General features: G+C 36.6%; 2 protein-coding genes across 3 annotated transcripts; one reads left to right on the plus strand and one right to left on the minus strand.

The window, feature by feature from the left end:
• Nucleotides 1–4,278: 4,278 nt before the first annotated feature.
• On the minus strand, nt 4,279–10,735 carry ras (Inosine-5'-monophosphate dehydrogenase ras). 2 transcript variants are annotated; one of them, XM_073974975.1, is made up of 5 exons: nt 10,598–10,735; nt 10,044–10,413; nt 9,745–9,895; nt 7,887–8,538; nt 4,279–6,046 (listed from the first exon to the last, which is right to left on the minus strand). In XM_073974975.1, exons 2-5 carry the CDS (start codon nt 10,166–10,168, stop codon nt 5,400–5,402), a joined length of 1,575 nt encoding a protein of 524 aa, XP_073831076.1. In that variant the 5' UTR covers nt 10,169–10,413; nt 10,598–10,735; the 3' UTR covers nt 4,279–5,399. The 2 variants fall into 2 exon arrangements, with proteins under 2 accessions (XP_073831076.1, XP_073831077.1); XM_073974976.1 differs by having other exon boundaries at nt 10,044–10,348; nt 10,598–10,692.
• Nucleotides 10,736–13,037: 2,302 nt separating this feature from the next.
• Nucleotides 13,038–14,733, plus strand: PQBP1 (poly-glutamine tract binding protein 1). The gene is made up of 2 exons (XM_073979453.1): nt 13,038–13,374; nt 13,624–14,733. The coding sequence occupies exons 1-2, from the start codon at nt 13,296–13,298 to the stop codon at nt 14,694–14,696; spliced, it is 1,152 nt and encodes a 383-aa protein (XP_073835554.1). The 5' UTR covers nt 13,038–13,295; the 3' UTR covers nt 14,697–14,733.
• The last annotated feature ends 3,240 nt before the right edge of the window (nt 14,734–17,973 follow it).

The raw sequence follows: 17,973 nt of genomic DNA on the forward strand, positions 1-17,973 counted from the left end.
ATGTAAAAAGCATATCGTGTAAAGTACCCATTATGAAGAGTATTATGAAATATTGTTTCCAGAATAAGTTTTAGGTGTCGATTATAGATAGCAACTCAACTCCAGTTGCGTTGCCGACAACAAATTTAGAGACAGAAATTTCCATTTCCGCATTGAAATTCATACTTTTTTACAATTAAATTAATAGCTCAAGTGTCAAAACACTGATATTGAATGAATTTGACAAACAAATTCTGTTGTTTTACTTATTTTAATTGTATGATTTTCTCTTCTGGCAACGCAACTACAGTTGAGTTGCTATCCATAATCGACCCCTTAAAATCAATTAAAGAGAACACAACTATGATCTTCCCTCTAAGCGTTAAGAAAAAGTGATCCGATGCATCAACCAATTCTGGACATTGAAAATAGTATTCGGAAACGGAATCCCTTGTGGCTTTACTAAAACATTATGGCGGCCATTCGTTATACCCAATTCGCTACACATATTTTTAAAATTTTTAAGATGAATGTTTTCGATATTTTAATTTTCTACGCCATTATTTTAAGTTATTTGTTTTAATTATGTAGATTTTCTATTAAAATTTTAATTTTTTTTTAATTTAAAATTCTTTCATGTTGGCTTGTCCGGACAAAGCCGGCAGTCCCGAAATTGCCACGAAAAATCCCGAAAACCCGGGTTTAGGAATTTGGAAATCCCGAATCCCGAGATTTTTGGAAATGATTCGTCTTCTTTTGTTAGTTTTTCGTGTTTCTCAGACAAACAAATTGTAGTGTACCACACAGAATTAACCGTCCTACGTTCCTCAAGTCGTATAGTAGCCACACGGTCAGTTTATCCAAGAACAACTTTCGTTGGATTTGGCTCGCCTTTGAAACGCCGCGATCGTGTTTATTCAGTTTCTATACACCAATTGACAAGAGCCTTTTTGAGCGTTTGTCAAATTGTGTTGGATCTAACGAGAAAAACCAGTTTTTGGGGCCAGGTGTTCATGCAATATCAAATATTAGTTGGTGGAAGAAATACCCAAGGATGCCTCTATCTCACGGTATATAACATGACGATCTTGCATTATCCTTTACGCACGACATAATTTTTTTCTGGCACAACGGCCGTTTTTGAACGACCCTCACGACCTTCGTTTTTTAGCGAGTGTCGGCCACGACTGAATTCATTAAACCAGTAGTGCGATTCTCTCTCATTGAGTTACCGACAAAAATTGTTAAAATTAAAAAGCAAAATTATGAATGAAAAGTTCAAATAAAAGTTGACAACACTCATGCTATCGGTAGAACTTTACGACTACTTTTTATTTGTCGCTAACTTACGGAAAAATATCTTTAAAGCATTTTAATTTTACCGATTTTTGTCGTAACTCGGAAAATGTGTTAGGGAATCGCACTACAGGGACCTTATTACGACATTCGATTCGATCGAGTATTTGATCGTGAATATAAAAATCGAACTATGGAAACCTATGTGTTCTTCAAAGAACATTAAGAAAAAATGTAAATATTTGTAGAATTCGTTGAACAATACTTTGGGTACTTTGGGTAATAATTTCGGAATGAAATTGTGCTAGAAAAATGTATGAATTGATTTATTTTTGTAAAACGTTTTGACATTTGGCCTGTTCCCGTACTTTATAAAGTGGTAAAAGTCGTAAAAGTTGTAAAAGTCGTAAACGATTTCCATATAAATTTGGTGTACGGGAACGCAAAATGTGTAAAAGTGGTAAAAATTGTAAAAACTTTTTAGTTCTGGAACAAAGCTATTGTTGTAATAGTTTGCTAATGCATCTACCTTAATAAATGTACGATTGGTGGCGCGAAAAGGTTTTCATAGTTCGATTTTTTCATTCACGAGCAAATACTCGATCGAATCGAATACCGTAATTAAGCCCCAGCAGTTATTCATAGTGCTAAAGGATGGTTCTTTAGTCCCGGTCCTCACTAGATTGATTTCATTGAAAAAATTTCATGAAATTATGCATCTCTAGATCGACTTCCATAGTAGAGTAAAATCTTAAAATTGCTGCAGTGAGGAATTCGATTTAAGAACGCCTAATTTCATGAAATTTTTTAATGAAATTCACGCTAGTGTGGACCGGGACTTATCGACATACAAAGTCTCGGTCCACACTAGAGTAAATTTCATTAAAAAATTTCATGAAATTAGGTGTTCTTAGACTGAATTCCCCATTACAGCAATTTCATTATTTTACTCTACTATGGAACTCAATATAGAGACGCATAATTTCATGTTAAAATTTCAGTGAAATTACTCTAGTGTGGCCCGGGACAAAGATTTGATCGTTTTACAAGTAAATTTCATTTCAAACTGTCCTGAGTACGTTCAGGCTAAAAACTGTCAAACTTTCCAAAAAATGTGAAATGGCGCCTGGCAACACTACGTGTTGCGTAGGGCAGAAACTTTTTTAGTTCCCCTCGTATGTCTACCCAGCAAAATGTTTGCCTCCAAAGATGCAGTTAAATGATCCCAGCAAAATGTTTGCCTCCAAAGATGCAGTTAAATGATATGTACAAGTGATCTGGATGTGCATCAAATTATGCATTTTCACTGATGATTTTTACAAGAGCGTGACTACTGAAAGATGCACTCCAAAGCACTGCATTTTAACTAACCCTTTAGCACTGCATTTTAACTGACCCTTTGGCATTGCATTTTAACTAACCCTTTTGCACTGCATTTTAACTGACCCTCCGGCACCGCATTTTAACTGACCCTATGGCATTGCATTTTAACTAACCCTTTGGGGTAGAATAGGAGGCAGTCCAAAGCACGTGTTTGGTACAGGCATTCTGCGGAAATTGTGCAAGCCATTACAAAATATGCCAGAACAAATAAAATGCATTTATTATTTGTGCAAAACAAAAATATTAAGAACTTTATTACATTAACACAAATTATGAAAATTCTCCATTGAATTCAATCGCAAACATGCGTGTTTCCTCCGCTTGCATTTGTTCCAAGCTGAACTGTTTTTGCTTCATTTGCTAAATGGGTTGTCTTCCTATCTCCAGTTAAGATTTCGACACGTACTCCAACAGCACTCCATTCGGAAATTTTCTTCTGGTGAGTTGCCGGAAAAATGTTCACAAATTAAATATTATTTAAATATTAAATATTATTTAGTTTGTATTAACAAATGTTTGGACATGTTAACACGCTTATCTCTTTTTGGAAAATGAAAGCCGCTGCCTGTAGAGATGTACAATCTGATTTATGTACATATAGGGATCTCTAACAACTGCTAATAAAATGTAGCGAACGGAGTGCCTTTTTCACGACTCCGTTTGGACTGCATCCGGATGCTGTTAAATTGTGAGGAATTGGAGTGCCTTTTTCACGACTCCGTTGAACTGCATCCGGATGTTGTTAAAATGTGACAAGTGGATGTGATTCTTTGGATTGCATCCAAATGCGGTTAAAATGTGAGGACTGGAGTGCCTTTTTCACGACTCCAGTTGAACTGCATCAAAACATGCCGTGACAGAACTAGTCCACATTGCACTACTTCCAATTTATTTTGCTGGGTATGAATACCAAGATATCAGCAACAAAACAATCGATTCGAATATGTCTTTTTAATATTTGAGGCCGAAACAAGTACAATCCGACCAGGAGGCTTACGTTCTAAGAGGTCAATGGTGCAGCAAATTTATATTTTGCGTATGTGCAAGCACCCTACAGCGAAGCCACATGGAGTCTCGATAACAAAAAGATTTCCATTTGTGTGCGCCTAGTCATTCGGTTAAAATAGCCTTTTCGCCAACTTGAATTTACGACGTTTCCTGCATTTTATACAGGTATACAACTTGTTGATGGTCAAAAACAAAAAAAGGCATACGGACTATTTCTGATATACATTCGTACATAAGACGAAAAAAAAAAATGAAAACAGAACTGCTGAAAAACAATGTATGGTTGGTTATATGTTGCGCACAACAGAATAAGCCACGAGTAATTACGTTTCATTTAATTTATTGATGGAAATGCCATTTTTATGACACAATTTTTGCAAAGCACAGCAGATATACAACATCGTAATAAAATTGTTTTGTTTCTGAAATTGATGGAAATTGAAAAATAACGACAATTGGTTACTTGCGTTGTCCATTGACATAAGACGAAGCCATATAAATACAGAAAAACAATACAAAAAGTGGCATTGCACGGCATTGAGGTGGTGGTCATAGAAACCGATATTAATTGGGTTACAAAATCTCTTTTAAGCATAAAGAAAATACCACAACTTTTAAATTTTCCAATAATATATTTATATTTTTCATTTATTTATTTTTTTGTTTAAATACTATGTATATAGAAAGTTATATATGTTTGTATATATTTCTCACATTTACCGTGGTAAAATAGAATTTTAAAACAATAAACATTATACATTTAATTATAATAGGGTATATTATTATGGAGATATAGGCATGGTTTCACAATAATGATAAAAAATATGTTGGCAACATCAATTTTGTGGTATTCTTTTTTTGTATTTTTAATTTTTTTCTTTCCTTAAAACAAATATAGCAAATTAAAATCTAAAAAACGTATTGTAAAAAATATATGGAAATATATGGTAAAAAACATAAAGAAAATATTTCTTTCAATCTGCTGCAAATGAGAGTTAGTTTGGAGTATGAATGAAAGTAAGTTTAATGCCAATGTTATATTTGAGATTTGTTCCTTTTTTAAAAAAAAAAGTATTGAGATATTGAATTTTTAAGCTTAAAAATTAAATGTCTTAGTCATGTTTTTTGTTAAGATTTTTTTGTAAAAAGTAGCACAAAGAAATATTGAAAAAAGCAGCATTTTGCAGAGATGGTACACAAGGAAATTTTAAAAGAAGGATAACGGAGTTTGGGAGGATCATATTTACTTCTTAAAACTTGAGTGTCTTAAATAAAACATTGCGGGTGTAACCATTTTAGTAAATAGATAGAACTAGAACAGTGATTACGGCATTAAAAAATAAACTATTTAGATAAGTATAAGTACACTGATTTCACATAGCTGTTGTGGAGCACACGCTTTCCATTTCAATTCATATGCTCAAATGTAATTTTAGTTTCTTCAATTTCTAAAGCTAATTGATAAATTATAACTGAGTAGATTGTTTAGCTTCAATATTTTGTTTTTAACATATTTGTAAGTACTTTTGTTTGGTTTCTCAATACGCACTACGTTTTATGGGAAATTTATCCTGTTTAAAATGTGTTCCATATATATTACCACCCATCGCAAGATTACGGCTGCTACTTGTTACACTCCTGCTGGTCATGGGCGAATCCATTAAACTGTTGCGACTTCCGCTGCTGCTGTTTTTCGATTTCTTTGCTGCCCCCTGAGTGCAGGGCAGTGAATGTTAGAAGAGCCTCTTTTCATAGGAGAATAGACCATGTACATTACCCTCCACTTGAGCGGAATGGGTACGTTTCATAAATCTCAATTTACCGGTGTAGATGGCAGCACGCAACTCATCTATGGAACGGCAGCCAATATCCTGGAGACTGTGCTGTAAACCAACTTCCAGATATGGCAAGTAACGCAAAACGGAACCCTTATCAACAATACTGCCACTTACACCTTGGGCCACCTTCAATTTGTCCATATCATTGTGATAGTAGCGGGACATGGCAGCACCCTTGGCATCGCGTCTTTCCATTGCTTCCAGAGAGCCCATACCACGATATTTCTTTAGGCGCACACCATCCGAAAAGAAGTACTCACCAGGTGCCTCAGATGTTCCAGCCAACAGAGAACCCATCATAACAGCACTGGCACCCAAACTTAAAGCCTTAACAATGTGACCAATCGACTGGATTCCACCATCGGCAATTATGGGCACACCAAATTGTTTGGCATATGATGCCACCTGATAGACCGCAGTGGCCTGAGGACAGCCACAAGCCATAACTTCTTGGGTAATACAAATAGAACCAGAACCCATACCAACACGTAAAGCATCAACGCCAGCATCAATGAGATTTTTCGCCTGGGCACGGGTAACAACTGCAAGTAAAATTATGTTCCGAAAAAGAGAACAGAGAGAGAGAGAGAGAAAGCAAAATGGTATGTGAGTTAAATGAATGGCGAGTATGATAAATGTTCAGTGCAACTAAAGAGGAAAACAACAAGAAATTGCATCAAACGAAAATAGTTTCATTAGAAAATAGTAAAATTTAAAATCTACGCGGAAGTAAATAGAAATTGAAACAATCGATAAGGAGACTATAGAAAAACATGCACCGATATTGTTCATATTAAAATTGGACAAAATTAGTCGGGTATGTTCTTAACATAAGCATGGGAACACCATTAAGCTTTAGTCATGTTATGGAGTGACATTTATATGGGTAACGTTTAGTGAAGATGCTATGTAAATGCCACTCATTCACTCAATGAGTGTAATATCGCAACAAATTCTGTTCCGAGAAAAAAAAAACGTTTGAATTGCCAATACAAGTATGACTTTCCAAGATTATTACACAAAAAAATAACTACTTGTGCCACCTTTGCAACGAGCTAATCAGATATCAGACCTACATTTCTGTGCAAGATCAAGCATGATTTAAATTGTTTTAGTGATGCATAAATTCCTAGTAAATACGCTGTAACTCGTTGAGTTTCTAAGATATCAACATGAACATTTTATACAAGATAAAGTGAATGCATTTTTGGAGGTTATTCTGAATGAAAACTCCCCGTGAGTTTTGTCTACCCAGCTGAGAAAATGTTGTGTTACGCCACTCTTTGAGTAAAAGTTCGATATGTAAAAAGCTTATACATTATCGTCACCATAAATGCCCGAAGTCGTCGTATCTCCAAAAAAGTCAAAATTAGTTTTTTGATTGAATCTAATACGTACGACTAAAATACATGATCTTGCAAAATGTCAAGCTTCTACATTAAAAAATAACGATCCTATTCAAGGATTTTGTTATGTTCTTCGACCTTTTATCCAATTATTAAAAAAATAAAATTCTCTATGAGCTTGAAGTCAGTTTCCCCTTGTCCGCATTTAGAATATCTCTTTTTTGTTTTAAGAATTTTTCCGTGCGTTGCACTGTTCTGTTAATAAACTTGTCTCTGCAATTGCCTCTCATTTTATCCTATTCAAGAAAAGACATTTCGGAAACCAAAAACAAGCGCTTCCGCGATTTTGGTTTCATTACTTACTCCCATTCGTATATGATTGATAATATCCCATATACTTGCCTTCATAATCATCATTCTGTATCGTTATTTGCTTATCCTGTAAAATTATTATGTTAGGACTTTTGGCATTTACGGTGACGATATATTGACAAAAGATTATAGGCGCCCTATAAATGTATGTACTTTAGTTTAGCCAAAGGTCTAACTTAGGGTCCTAAATATATAATGGACAAAAGTTTGGCTCAGGTACTCATTGCTCTGACAAGTCCTTGCCGTGAAATATATTTGCCGTAATAAAATTTAATAGGACAGAGGATTATACATGATTTCACGATTATCAACTGGGAATTGAAAATGGTGTATTAATATGAACAGCTGTTTTCAGAACAGAGACGATATTGATACTTATTTCCAATGCATGCTTTATTTATGTGTGTAGTGGTGCATTCAAGTGACAGAATGGCTGAGTTAATTTTACGTCACATTCTTGAAAACATGATTTCCATTTGGCATGAAGGGGAATTTTCTCCAAGTAAACAAATAAATCAACAAGCAAAACGAATGCATTTCATATGGGATTTATGAAAGAAAAAAATCAATGGAAATTCTAAAGTAATATCCTTACAACAATTCCTTGCAAAAATAAATAAAAGAAGTACATATTTAATTAAAATAATACTATGTGTTTACTTACCATTTCCACCAATAACTTGTAATTCCGGATAGGTGTTCTTAATGTATTTAATCATATCGATTTGATAGATTGAATTGCCTTGTGATGAATCCAATACAATAACATCTACTCCGGCAGCTACCAACAATTTAAGACGATCCTTATCTTCGGGTCGGGTACCAATAGCAGCACCAACTAACAACTGTTTGTTGCTATCCTTTGAAGCATTCGGGTAGGAACGAGCCTTTTTCAAATCTGTGCGAGCTATAAGGGCCACCAATTCACCATTCTCATTGACAATGGGCAATTTACCCTTTTTGCTCTTTTCCAAAATGTCATTAGCCATGGGTAGGTTAATGCCATTGGGAGCTGTTATTAGATCAGTGGTCATTATGGTGCCCAATTTGATTTCAGGCTGATTTTCACGGAAATCAATATCGCGTGACGTCACTATACCCAATAATTTGCCACCCAATTTCCCATTGGCCGTAATGGGATAACCGGTGAAGCCATTTTCGCGTCTAGCCTCTAAAACATCACCAACAGTGTTTTCAGGTGACATAACTGAAGGGTCACGAATGAAGCCATGCTTGTATTTTTTAACCTTGTGCACTTCATTGGCTTGATATTCGGGGGTGCAGTTATGATGTAAAATACCAATACCACCACCCAACTGCAATGTAGAAAAGGAAGAAAAGTTGTAAAATTAATAAAAACAAAAATATTATGCATAATCTGAAAGCTTAAGCTTAACTTTTCTAAGCAATTACTTTGGGAGTGCAGTATCAAATTTTGTGGCCTCCAAGTCTTCATAATATCGTTTTTCATGTTTATGTAATCGTTCAAAATGTTCGGTAAACAATACCGTTTTTTACCTATGTATATACCATAGCCTATTAATAGGTCTGTACCATGGCACAATTACCCAGGTAGTGGCATCGTAAAATTTTGAATATGTTATGTCAAAACTTTCTTTATGTTGTTGGGGAAATTACAACAAAAATAATTTTTTTATAAAGGGATTTGACTTTTCATATTCGATCAGCTGGTGTGATACCACTACCTGGTAGTTCTGCCATGGTCTGTACGATAACCCAAAAATGTGTACAAATTAGTACAAATTTTTACTGAATGCTGTTCTGTGACAAAAGTGTCAGTAAAAGAGAGCGAGTTGAGAGAGATTTTTTGACGGTTCAGATACTAAGAACTTGCAAATTTTTACTGGGAAAATTTATCCCGTAAAAATGTCTAAGTTTGGCAATCTGACTTTTAATCAGCTTTTCAATGTAAACAACATGAAATGCTAACATTTTTGACCAAGAAAATTTCATAATTTCACATTTTTTAGATTCTAAAGCTTTTTTGGATAGAATTATTCCTAATAAGTAAATTTAAATTTTTGTTTTTGTTCCATTGGTTTAAAATATCAAAAGAAACAAAAACAATTTTCATTTTCGGAAACAGCTGACTTTCTTGCAAGTTCTTATAAAATGTTGTTCGATAACTTTCTGCAATTTTTCTTGCTTTAGAGAGTAAAATTCGCTGAGAGAGTAGATATTGTTGGGAAAGTTATCGTACAGACGTAATTTATTGTTACAAGTTATTCGGTCCAATGAAATGAAATATTTTCAAAGTAGCCGGTCTCTTTTCAAAACAATGACGTCACAACAATATGTTATTGTTAATAAAGACTTATATACAAACAGCAGCACACTCCCAACTCCATTTTATCCAAACTCACTCAACCTATATCAATAAAGTTTGTTTAATAGTTCTAAAATAAATTCTGTAATTCGTCTATACTCGATAAATCTCTCCTATCTTATCTCTTTTGTTGTGCTATAAAAATCTTAGTTTTATTTGGCTATTTTATACATACCGCCATAGCAATAGCCATATCAGATTCTGTAACAGTGTCCATAGGAGAAGACACCAAAGGGGCACGTAGCCTAATCTTCTTTGTTAGAGGTGAGCTTAAGTCAACTTCTTCGGCAGTGAAATCAATGTAGCCAGGCAAAATAAGAAAATCACTAGAAAAAATGTAAATAAACATTAGAAATAAGATACACAACATACATAAATCACCATCATTCCCTCCAAAGGCAAAACAGGTTTTTCTTTCTCATTAATTCTGCCGCCTTTGGGGTCAACCATCACACACACACACTCAATACCTACTTGTAAGTCAATCCTTCTGTGGTAGCAAACAGTTCTGTACATGATAGTCCATCCTGGAGTAGTTCTTCAGCAACGCCATTAGTAGTGGGCTTGAAACCATTCGTTGGTGCAACGGTCGCTGACATTTTGTTGTTTTCTTAGCTTCAGGTGACTGCACTGCACTGAACTGTATTGTTTGTATGTATAATGGAATCGTTTTTGGCACACACAAAATTTATCCCAAAAGACAGACGTGTAATATAATTACGACGTTTGGAAAGAAAAACAAAATGTGTTTGCGATCTGTAGAATATCTGCGATTCCGGCTAGATTTACACAAAGAAAGTATGATTTTGTGTTACTTAACGTGCTGTGTTAATGGATGAAGGTCCTTAATGAAAGATGTAAATAAATAGAAAAAAAAAAACATTAACCAAAAAACACGACAAAATATGGCATCAATTTCGTCGTCTGCGCCATGCAGATGAAAAATGTGCACATGTCTACTGTAGGAAAATTTCAATTTCCCCCCCAAGAGCCCTTTGTCAACTTGGAATTCAATTCGGAATACTCACTATCTGAATTCTTGGACGACTCGACACCAAATGAGAAAATTTCAAATTGCGAAGAAAACCACATGTCGCAGAAGATAATCGCTGCTAAGGCGAATTAAAACTACTTGATCTGTCAAATTCAATTCGCCTTGATACACTATCGAAGAGGTTGTCAGTCTCATGATACAATTAAATAGGTAGATGCCTCAGCCCAGCTAATCGAATCTTACACATCGACTTCTTTAATTGACTTTATGCTTTTTAGTCGCCCCACGTTGTTGAAGCATTACTCTCAGCTACAATGTCCTTCTATTGCCAATCATCATCATGCTCTTATTTTTACATCGATGGATTTCTTTGTTTTTCCTCAGGAGAAACACTTTGAATATCGCGATTTTTACCAAATAGATTGGTTAATAGTATCTCATTTTTGCTGTTACCGACAAAAAATCGGTAAAATTAAGTCGCAAAATTATGACTAAAAACATAAAGAAAAGTTGGCATCATTGTTTGTGTCGTTAGAGGCTAGCGACTACTTTCTATTGTCCCAATTTACATTAGGCGAGTTTACTTGCGGCAATTGTCAGTTTTATGGAGAGAGAGGTGAGGTATATGGTAACCCTTTGCCTCTCAACACCCTCTTTCACCCACAAACTGACAATTGCCGCAAGTAAACTCGCCTAATGTAAATTGGGACATTCATCGTTAATTATCGAAATTATAAGCATTTTAATTTTACCGACAATTATCGATAACAGCAAAAATGAGTTACAGAATCCACTACTGGTTAAAATCCAGGGAAATTGTATTTACACGCTCTTTGCTCGACATTGCGTATGGTGAATATCTAAAACATCCAACTAGAGACAATTGGAAAGTTTTTTGTACCTATAGGAATAGGGCAAAGTCTGTATTAAGTCCCGGGCCACACTACAGTAATTTCACTGAAATTTTGATATGAAATTATGCGTCTCTAGGTCGACGTCCATAGTAGAGTAAAATCATAAAATTGCTGTAGTGGGGAATTCGATTTAAGAACACCTAGTTTCATGAAATTTTTTAATGAAATTCACGTTAGTGTGGACCGGGACTAAGGAAGGAATCGAGGAAATTCTTTACTAGTATGTTTAACGGTTTAGATTGCGGAGTAGTGGATGTTTTGGCGATGACTCTGACTCGTAGGAGTCTCCGGTCAACGTTGAAGATCTAAATGATTTCTTCATACAACCATCTTCTACCGTGGATTCGGGTCCTTTGGATCTTACTGGGTATGATGGTCAAGATTATTCCTTTCCATTCAGTTGTGTGTTTGAGGAGGACGTTTTCCGTGCTTTGGGTGCTGTCAAGTCTAATGTGGTGGGTTCGGACGGTATCCCTGTCAAATTTTTGAAGCTCATTGCTGTGTTCCAGAACCTGCAAGAAGCTACTATTTTTTACTACGATAACATTTTTTCCTTTATGTTATCGGAAAAAATAGTCAAAATTAGTAGATTCTTGTAGTTCTGGAACAGACCATATATTTCTTTATTTGTCTGCTTACTTTCTGAAATTTTTTAATAGGCTTTTCACGACGTCAACATATCCTTCTTGTTGGAAAAGCGCCAGGGTTGTTCCCATTCCCAAAAATGAGGGACCTTTCGCTATGGACAATTTGCGTCCAATCAGCATGATACCAGCACTTTCTAATGTGGCTGAGCACTAAATGAAGTATCAAATTTCGACTACATTAAAGGAAACAAGATTTTAAATAATTTTCAGTTTGGCTTCAGTCGTCGACCACCACTGCACATTTAAGGCCCCGGCACATACGGTCCGTTGAGCGTCGCGTTACAACAACCACATGAAAACTTCAAGAACAAACTTGGCATCACTTACACTTTTTTCGTGTGGTTGTTGTCTTTAACGCGTGACGCGACGCACAACTGACCGTATGTGCCAGGGCCATTACTTCATCTTACTTCTGTCAATTCAGGTAGATATTTTCCGAGAAAAAGTTGTTACCTTAGTTATTTTTGTTTGAAGAAACAGAAAATACCAGCTGATCGAACTTGAACTGCCAAAATAAGTTATTGTAAATTAAATTCTCATACAAAAACAAATGCTGACATTCTACGTGTACTACATTAAGTTTATTTGTTTTCTTTTTTTGAGATACATCTACCTGTTTCTATACAGTTCGACATTTCAATACCTCACAGCCATGGTACAAATACACAGGTAGCCGCATCGGCAATTGTTGGTAACATAAGATGTCAACATTTGACATCAATTCAATGCAATTGACACATTATGTTATCATCAGCTGGCTTGATAATGCTACCTGTATTATTGTACCATGCTCACAGCGAATTCAAATGACAAATATGAATTTTGACAGCTCAAATCGAAATCATCTGATTTTGCTGGGAACCTGTAATTGGGCCATGGCCTCTGTTTATGAATTTTGACATTTCAAATCTTTGTTTTTTCTTTGAATTCGCTTGCTGGAGGGTCTGTAATTGCGAAAATGGGAGAATAAGGAAATCAAATAACCCAGCTACGAAAATATCGAGAATGAGGGAATCAAGAAACCCAGCTGTGAAAATAGCCAGGACACTTTGCAATTTGTTTTGCTTCCAGATTTTATCAATCATATTTTCTGGTTCTTCACTGTTTTAGTTTTGGAGTGAATTAAGTAAATAGCTCGGAACACTCAACTACCCAAAAAAACCACCCAGTTATGAGTTTGCCTCCTGCACTCTTGGCGAGATTGGCTCAACGCGGTCTTGTTAATAAACAAAAAGTACAAAAGGAAAATGGTAAGAAAGTCGACGGAGGGTTTGTGGGTTGGTTTACGTGCGACCTTCTTCTCGGGTAGTAGATGAAATATGAGTGAAGTCTCCCTTGTCCCGTCTGGGATGTTTGTGGAGCAATTATTATTGAGGAGAATGAGACCTCTCTGTTAAAAACATTTCGCGGGAGGTCGCGTGTAAATCGACATATCCGTAAACTACCGAACCCAAAACTTGTTCCCTATATGGTTATAAATTAACATCCACTCTATTTAGAACCACCAGTTCCACCGTCACATGCAGCTGATAATGAGGAAGTCATTGCCGAAGATTATGATGAAATGGATACCACTGATCATGGACCACAAAATTCCGATGATTACCAGTATCCATCACAATATGATTTGGATCACGACACCGTACGTAAGCCTGTGGAGGAAAACAATTGGTTGGCTCAAATGAAAACACGCATGGGTGAAGCTAACTCTGCAGCTGGTTACCGTTGTTGCCCTAATAAATATAATATTTGGCATAAATGCACGGTTTACTGTGTAAATCGCTGGTCCGAAGGGATACCACGTCCTTCAGCGGAATATATGAAGCGTTATAAAAGATTAATACGTAAATATCCACTTCCCAAAGGTTGGGTGGAGATGTATGATCCCGGTTGTGGTTGTTATTATTTTGCATGCGAAGCTGATAATGTTGTATCATGGCTACCACCAACACATCCCAAATCCGAAGTAACAAAATGTGCAGCTGCCGTAAGGAAACAAATGGAAGAATCATCTGGCGAGGGAGGAAATGCTGTGGATAGTGATGCCGAGGAACAAAGTGACACAGAAGGAGACAATGGTGCCAGAGAATCTGCCCAGTCTCGTCATCATCGTGAAGTAGATGAAATCATAACCGCATCAATGCGTTCCAAATCCCCACGTTCAATTGATGCACACGAATTTCCTAGTTTGCAAGAAGTTGCTGAAAGTCCATCCGTTCCATTGGCACGTAAACAAAAATCACGTGATTTGGATAGAGTTGGTCGCCAGCGTAGAGACCGTGATCACCGGGGTGGAGATCGTGATAGAGAACGTGATCGTGAACGAGATAGAGATCGTGATCGATATTCCCATGATTCAAGACGCCGTCAACGTGATGATGCTGATCCTATGGATCCCAGTTCGTATTCAGATGCACCGCGAGGTAAATGGTCAGATGGTTTGCAAACCGGCGGCGGCGATGCTGACGAACGGAAGAAAAGATCCGGCGATGATTTAAAACGCAATAAACGTAGAGATGTCCGCGATAGAGATAATAATTCAGATGAGGACGAAGAAGATGATTATTATTAAGGAAAATGGAAATAAATGAAATATTTTACGAAAAAAATTGAAAATCTTATTTTTACAGCCTGTATTTGTAAAGAAGTTAGGAAAGTTATAGTTAGGACGGGGCCGACGATGTGATGCCCTACACCACTACACCTGTGCATAAGCTTTTCATTTTCACTGGTAAACATTTCACTTGAGGAGTATCCGACTATCACCAAAGTCATTAGGATTGTTTCTCCCTGCAACCCCCTTAGCCAACAAAACTTCGTGACGATCCGATTAGTAGTGAGATTCTCTAACTCATTTTTGAGTTAGGCTTCTTCCCCTCTGGGACCCCCTTAGCCAGCAAAACTTCGTGACGATCCGATTAGTAGTGCGATTCTCTAACTCATTTTTTGAGTTAGGCTTCTTCCCCTCTGGGACCCCCATGGTTAGGTTAGGTTTGGGGATGTGTAGTCAATATATATATATATATATTGACTACGCCACTCGGAGACCTTTCGGTCCATTGTGATCATCAATAAGGAAAAAAGAGGTTCAAAATTACCTGAGACAAGAGAAGAGAAAAGAGAGAAAAAATAAAGAAAAAAGGGGTGTGGTTTGGAAAGTAGTAATAAATGAAATAATTATAAGAAAGAATGAAGATATAATAAATAAAGAGAGGGTGGTTTATTTTGGCGATGGTGGAAAAAACTGTCAGAGAAGTAGTTACGCTTATGGGTCGCGCCGTCCCAGCCAATTCAGATTTTTGATGATGTTGTTTATGATTGTTGGTTCCATGTTTGAGTAGAAGGTTAAGCTTGGAGGAAAGCGTATTCCTGTTAATCTATATCGCTTTCGAGTTAACATCGGGCAACGACATAAAATATGCTCGATCGTCTCCGTTTCCTCCTCATCTTCAAAGAGACTGCAATAGTCCACGCCATCATCCTCCCATTTGCCGATAAAATCTCGGATGTTGCAATGGCCGGTAATGACACCGGTCAATACCCTGATTTCTGATTTACTCAAACTTAAAAGTGAAGTTGTTCTCTTTGTTGAAAGATTCGGCCAAATGGCCCTTGACACGTTGCACATTGGTTCATTATGCCATAGTTCCTTGGCTTGTTCTTCAAAGAACGTCTCCACCTTCCGAAAAACGTGACATATGGGTGGTTTGATAGAATCAGTGATAGGTTGACTTGTTGATTGAGATCCTTGTCTTGCCAGTTCATCTGCCTTCTCGTTTCCCACAATGTCACAGTGTCCCGGTACCCAGCAGAGTCGGACAGCGTTAGTGAGGTTCGCCAAAGCAGTTCTACACTCAAGAACGGCCTCAGACTTGATATTGGGGGATTTGATGGTTTTAAGAGCCGGCTGACTATCAACGAAGATAGTCACCGGTTGAAAGATTTCAGCATCCAGACTTTTTATCAACTCTGCGGCCATTTTGATCGCGAATATTTCAGCTTGGAAAACACTACAGTCGCTGTTCAACCTATATGAGTATTCGAGGCAAAGCTTCTCGCAGTAGACGCCAGCTCCGGTACCTGTATAGAAAGCCAGACCGTCCAGAGGAGGGTTACAACGGATCCAGTCATCTCTACTAGGGATAACGACCTCAAAATCATCAAATCTATGGATTGGTGATAAGTAGTCGCTGAATTTCCCCTGCTGATGGGACCCCCATAAACCCCCACAATTTCGTGACAATTCGATTAAATGGGTCTATTCTGTATTTCGACAAGAGTCGAGTCGCGTTGTCATTCGTCTCTGCGACAAAATTCAAAATTTGTATTACGTAAAGCGATTGAAAATAAGCGCCGATAGCGAGTAATCGTTACTGAGAGGATCGTTTTTTTTTTTTTTTTTACTTTGAGGCACAAAACGGATGATCTGATCTGCTTATGGTTTTGTGGGATTATTATACACACAAAAAGCTTGTCTTTTTTGTTTCAGGGATTTATTGCGGAAAAACTATCCATTTTTTAGTTAAAATCGAAATTTTGAATATGACAGTTTACCATTAAAAAAACGGATGTTTTTTAATTCGCTTAAGGACAAGATTATTAGGTTTTTAATTATCCCAGAAAAATATATGCTGATCGGTTTATTCGTTTTCGAGCTATAGTGGGCACCGCAAAATGCTTTAGTAAATACAGTGTTTGGTAGGCGGCCATTCGTCAGAACACTGTGTAACGTTTTTGAACAACAAAAATTCCGAAAGTCCTTGGTCACACTACAGGGTTTCATTGAAACAGTTTCATGAAACCAAGGGTTACTAGGTTGAGTTCCATATTAGAGTAATATGATGAAGTTGCTGTAGTGGGGAACTCGATTTAAGAACACATAAAAATTTTAATTTTAGTAGATTTCTTGTAAAAAATTCATGAAAATTGCTTTTTTCGTGCTCAATAAGTGGCCGTAACCCTTTAAGGGAATGCCCTTATCCCTTAAATCAATTTCAGTTAAATAAACCTCGTTTAGGCCTTGGTTAGTCCCGGTCCGCACTAGCGTGAATTTCATTAAGAAATTTCATGAAAGTAGGCGTTCTTAAATCGAATTCCCCACTACAGCAATTTTATGATTTTACTCTACTATGGAAGTCGATCTAGAGACGCATAATTTCATGCAATTTTTTCAATGAAATCACTCTAGTGTGGACCAGGACTTATGGACATAGGTGGTCTCATTTACTGTCAATATTGCAACACTGTCGATCTGCCAAATCGATAGAGTTCTGCTGTGGGCATTAACAAATTTCATGAAATTAGGCGTTCTTAGATTGTATTCCTCACTACAACAATTTTATGATTTTACTCTACTATGTCCCGATACACACTAGATCGATTTCAATGAAATAATTTCATGAAATTAATAAAACCTTGGGTTTCAAATGTCAATTCCATAGCGCAAACGTTAAATAAAACCTCTAGTGTAATAGCCTGTTTGTATGGTTAACCTTCTTTATGAGGATTTATTTGACATGTATGCAATGAAATTGACATTTGAAACCTAGTTGGTTTGTAAATCCTCTTATATATAAACGTACTATTACACACGACAGTATACGAGAAGGCTTAGTAGGCTTAGTTGTATATCGTCCGTGTCATGCTTAAGTGTTCCATACGCCATTTTGAGTTAAAGGTACCTTTCAAGGTTTTCAGCCCTGCACTTTCTGAATTTCTAGTCGGTTTTCTTCTATATCTTATAAATCCGATTAAGTGTAACCTGGGTATAAGTCCCGATTTACATTAGGCGATTTTCTTTGAGCATTTTTTTTTCGTTTCCTTTTAAAATTGCCTCCTGTGTCGACACA

The sequence above is a fragment of the Musca autumnalis genome, unplaced genomic scaffold (genome assembly GCF_047663935.1).
Source record: "Musca autumnalis isolate F117 unplaced genomic scaffold, ASM4766393v1 scaffold_3, whole genome shotgun sequence".
Classification (NCBI taxonomy): Eukaryota; Metazoa; Arthropoda; class Insecta; order Diptera; family Muscidae; genus Musca; species Musca autumnalis.

What these genes read in the sequence shown, in the direction of transcription:
- ras (XM_073974975.1), bottom strand. Translation starts at nt 10,168, where the DNA reads ATGTCAGCGACCGTTGCACCAACGAATGGTTTCAAGCCCACTACTAAT. An exon ending in ACAGAAGGATTGACTTACAA is followed by an intron (nt 9,896 to 10,043) that starts GTAGGTATTGAG and finishes CATTTTTTCTAG; the next exon opens with TGATTTTCTTATTTTGCCTG. An exon ending in ATATGGCTATTGCTATGGCG is followed by an intron (nt 8,539 to 9,744) that starts GTATGTATAAAA and finishes TCTACATTGCAG; the next exon opens with TTGGGTGGTGGTATTGGTAT.
- PQBP1 (XM_073979453.1), top strand. Translation starts at nt 13,296, where the DNA reads ATGAGTTTGCCTCCTGCACTCTTGGCGAGATTGGCTCAACGCGGTCTT. An exon ending in AAAAGTACAAAAGGAAAATG is followed by an intron (nt 13,375 to 13,623) that starts GTAAGAAAGTCG and finishes CACTCTATTTAG; the next exon opens with AACCACCAGTTCCACCGTCA.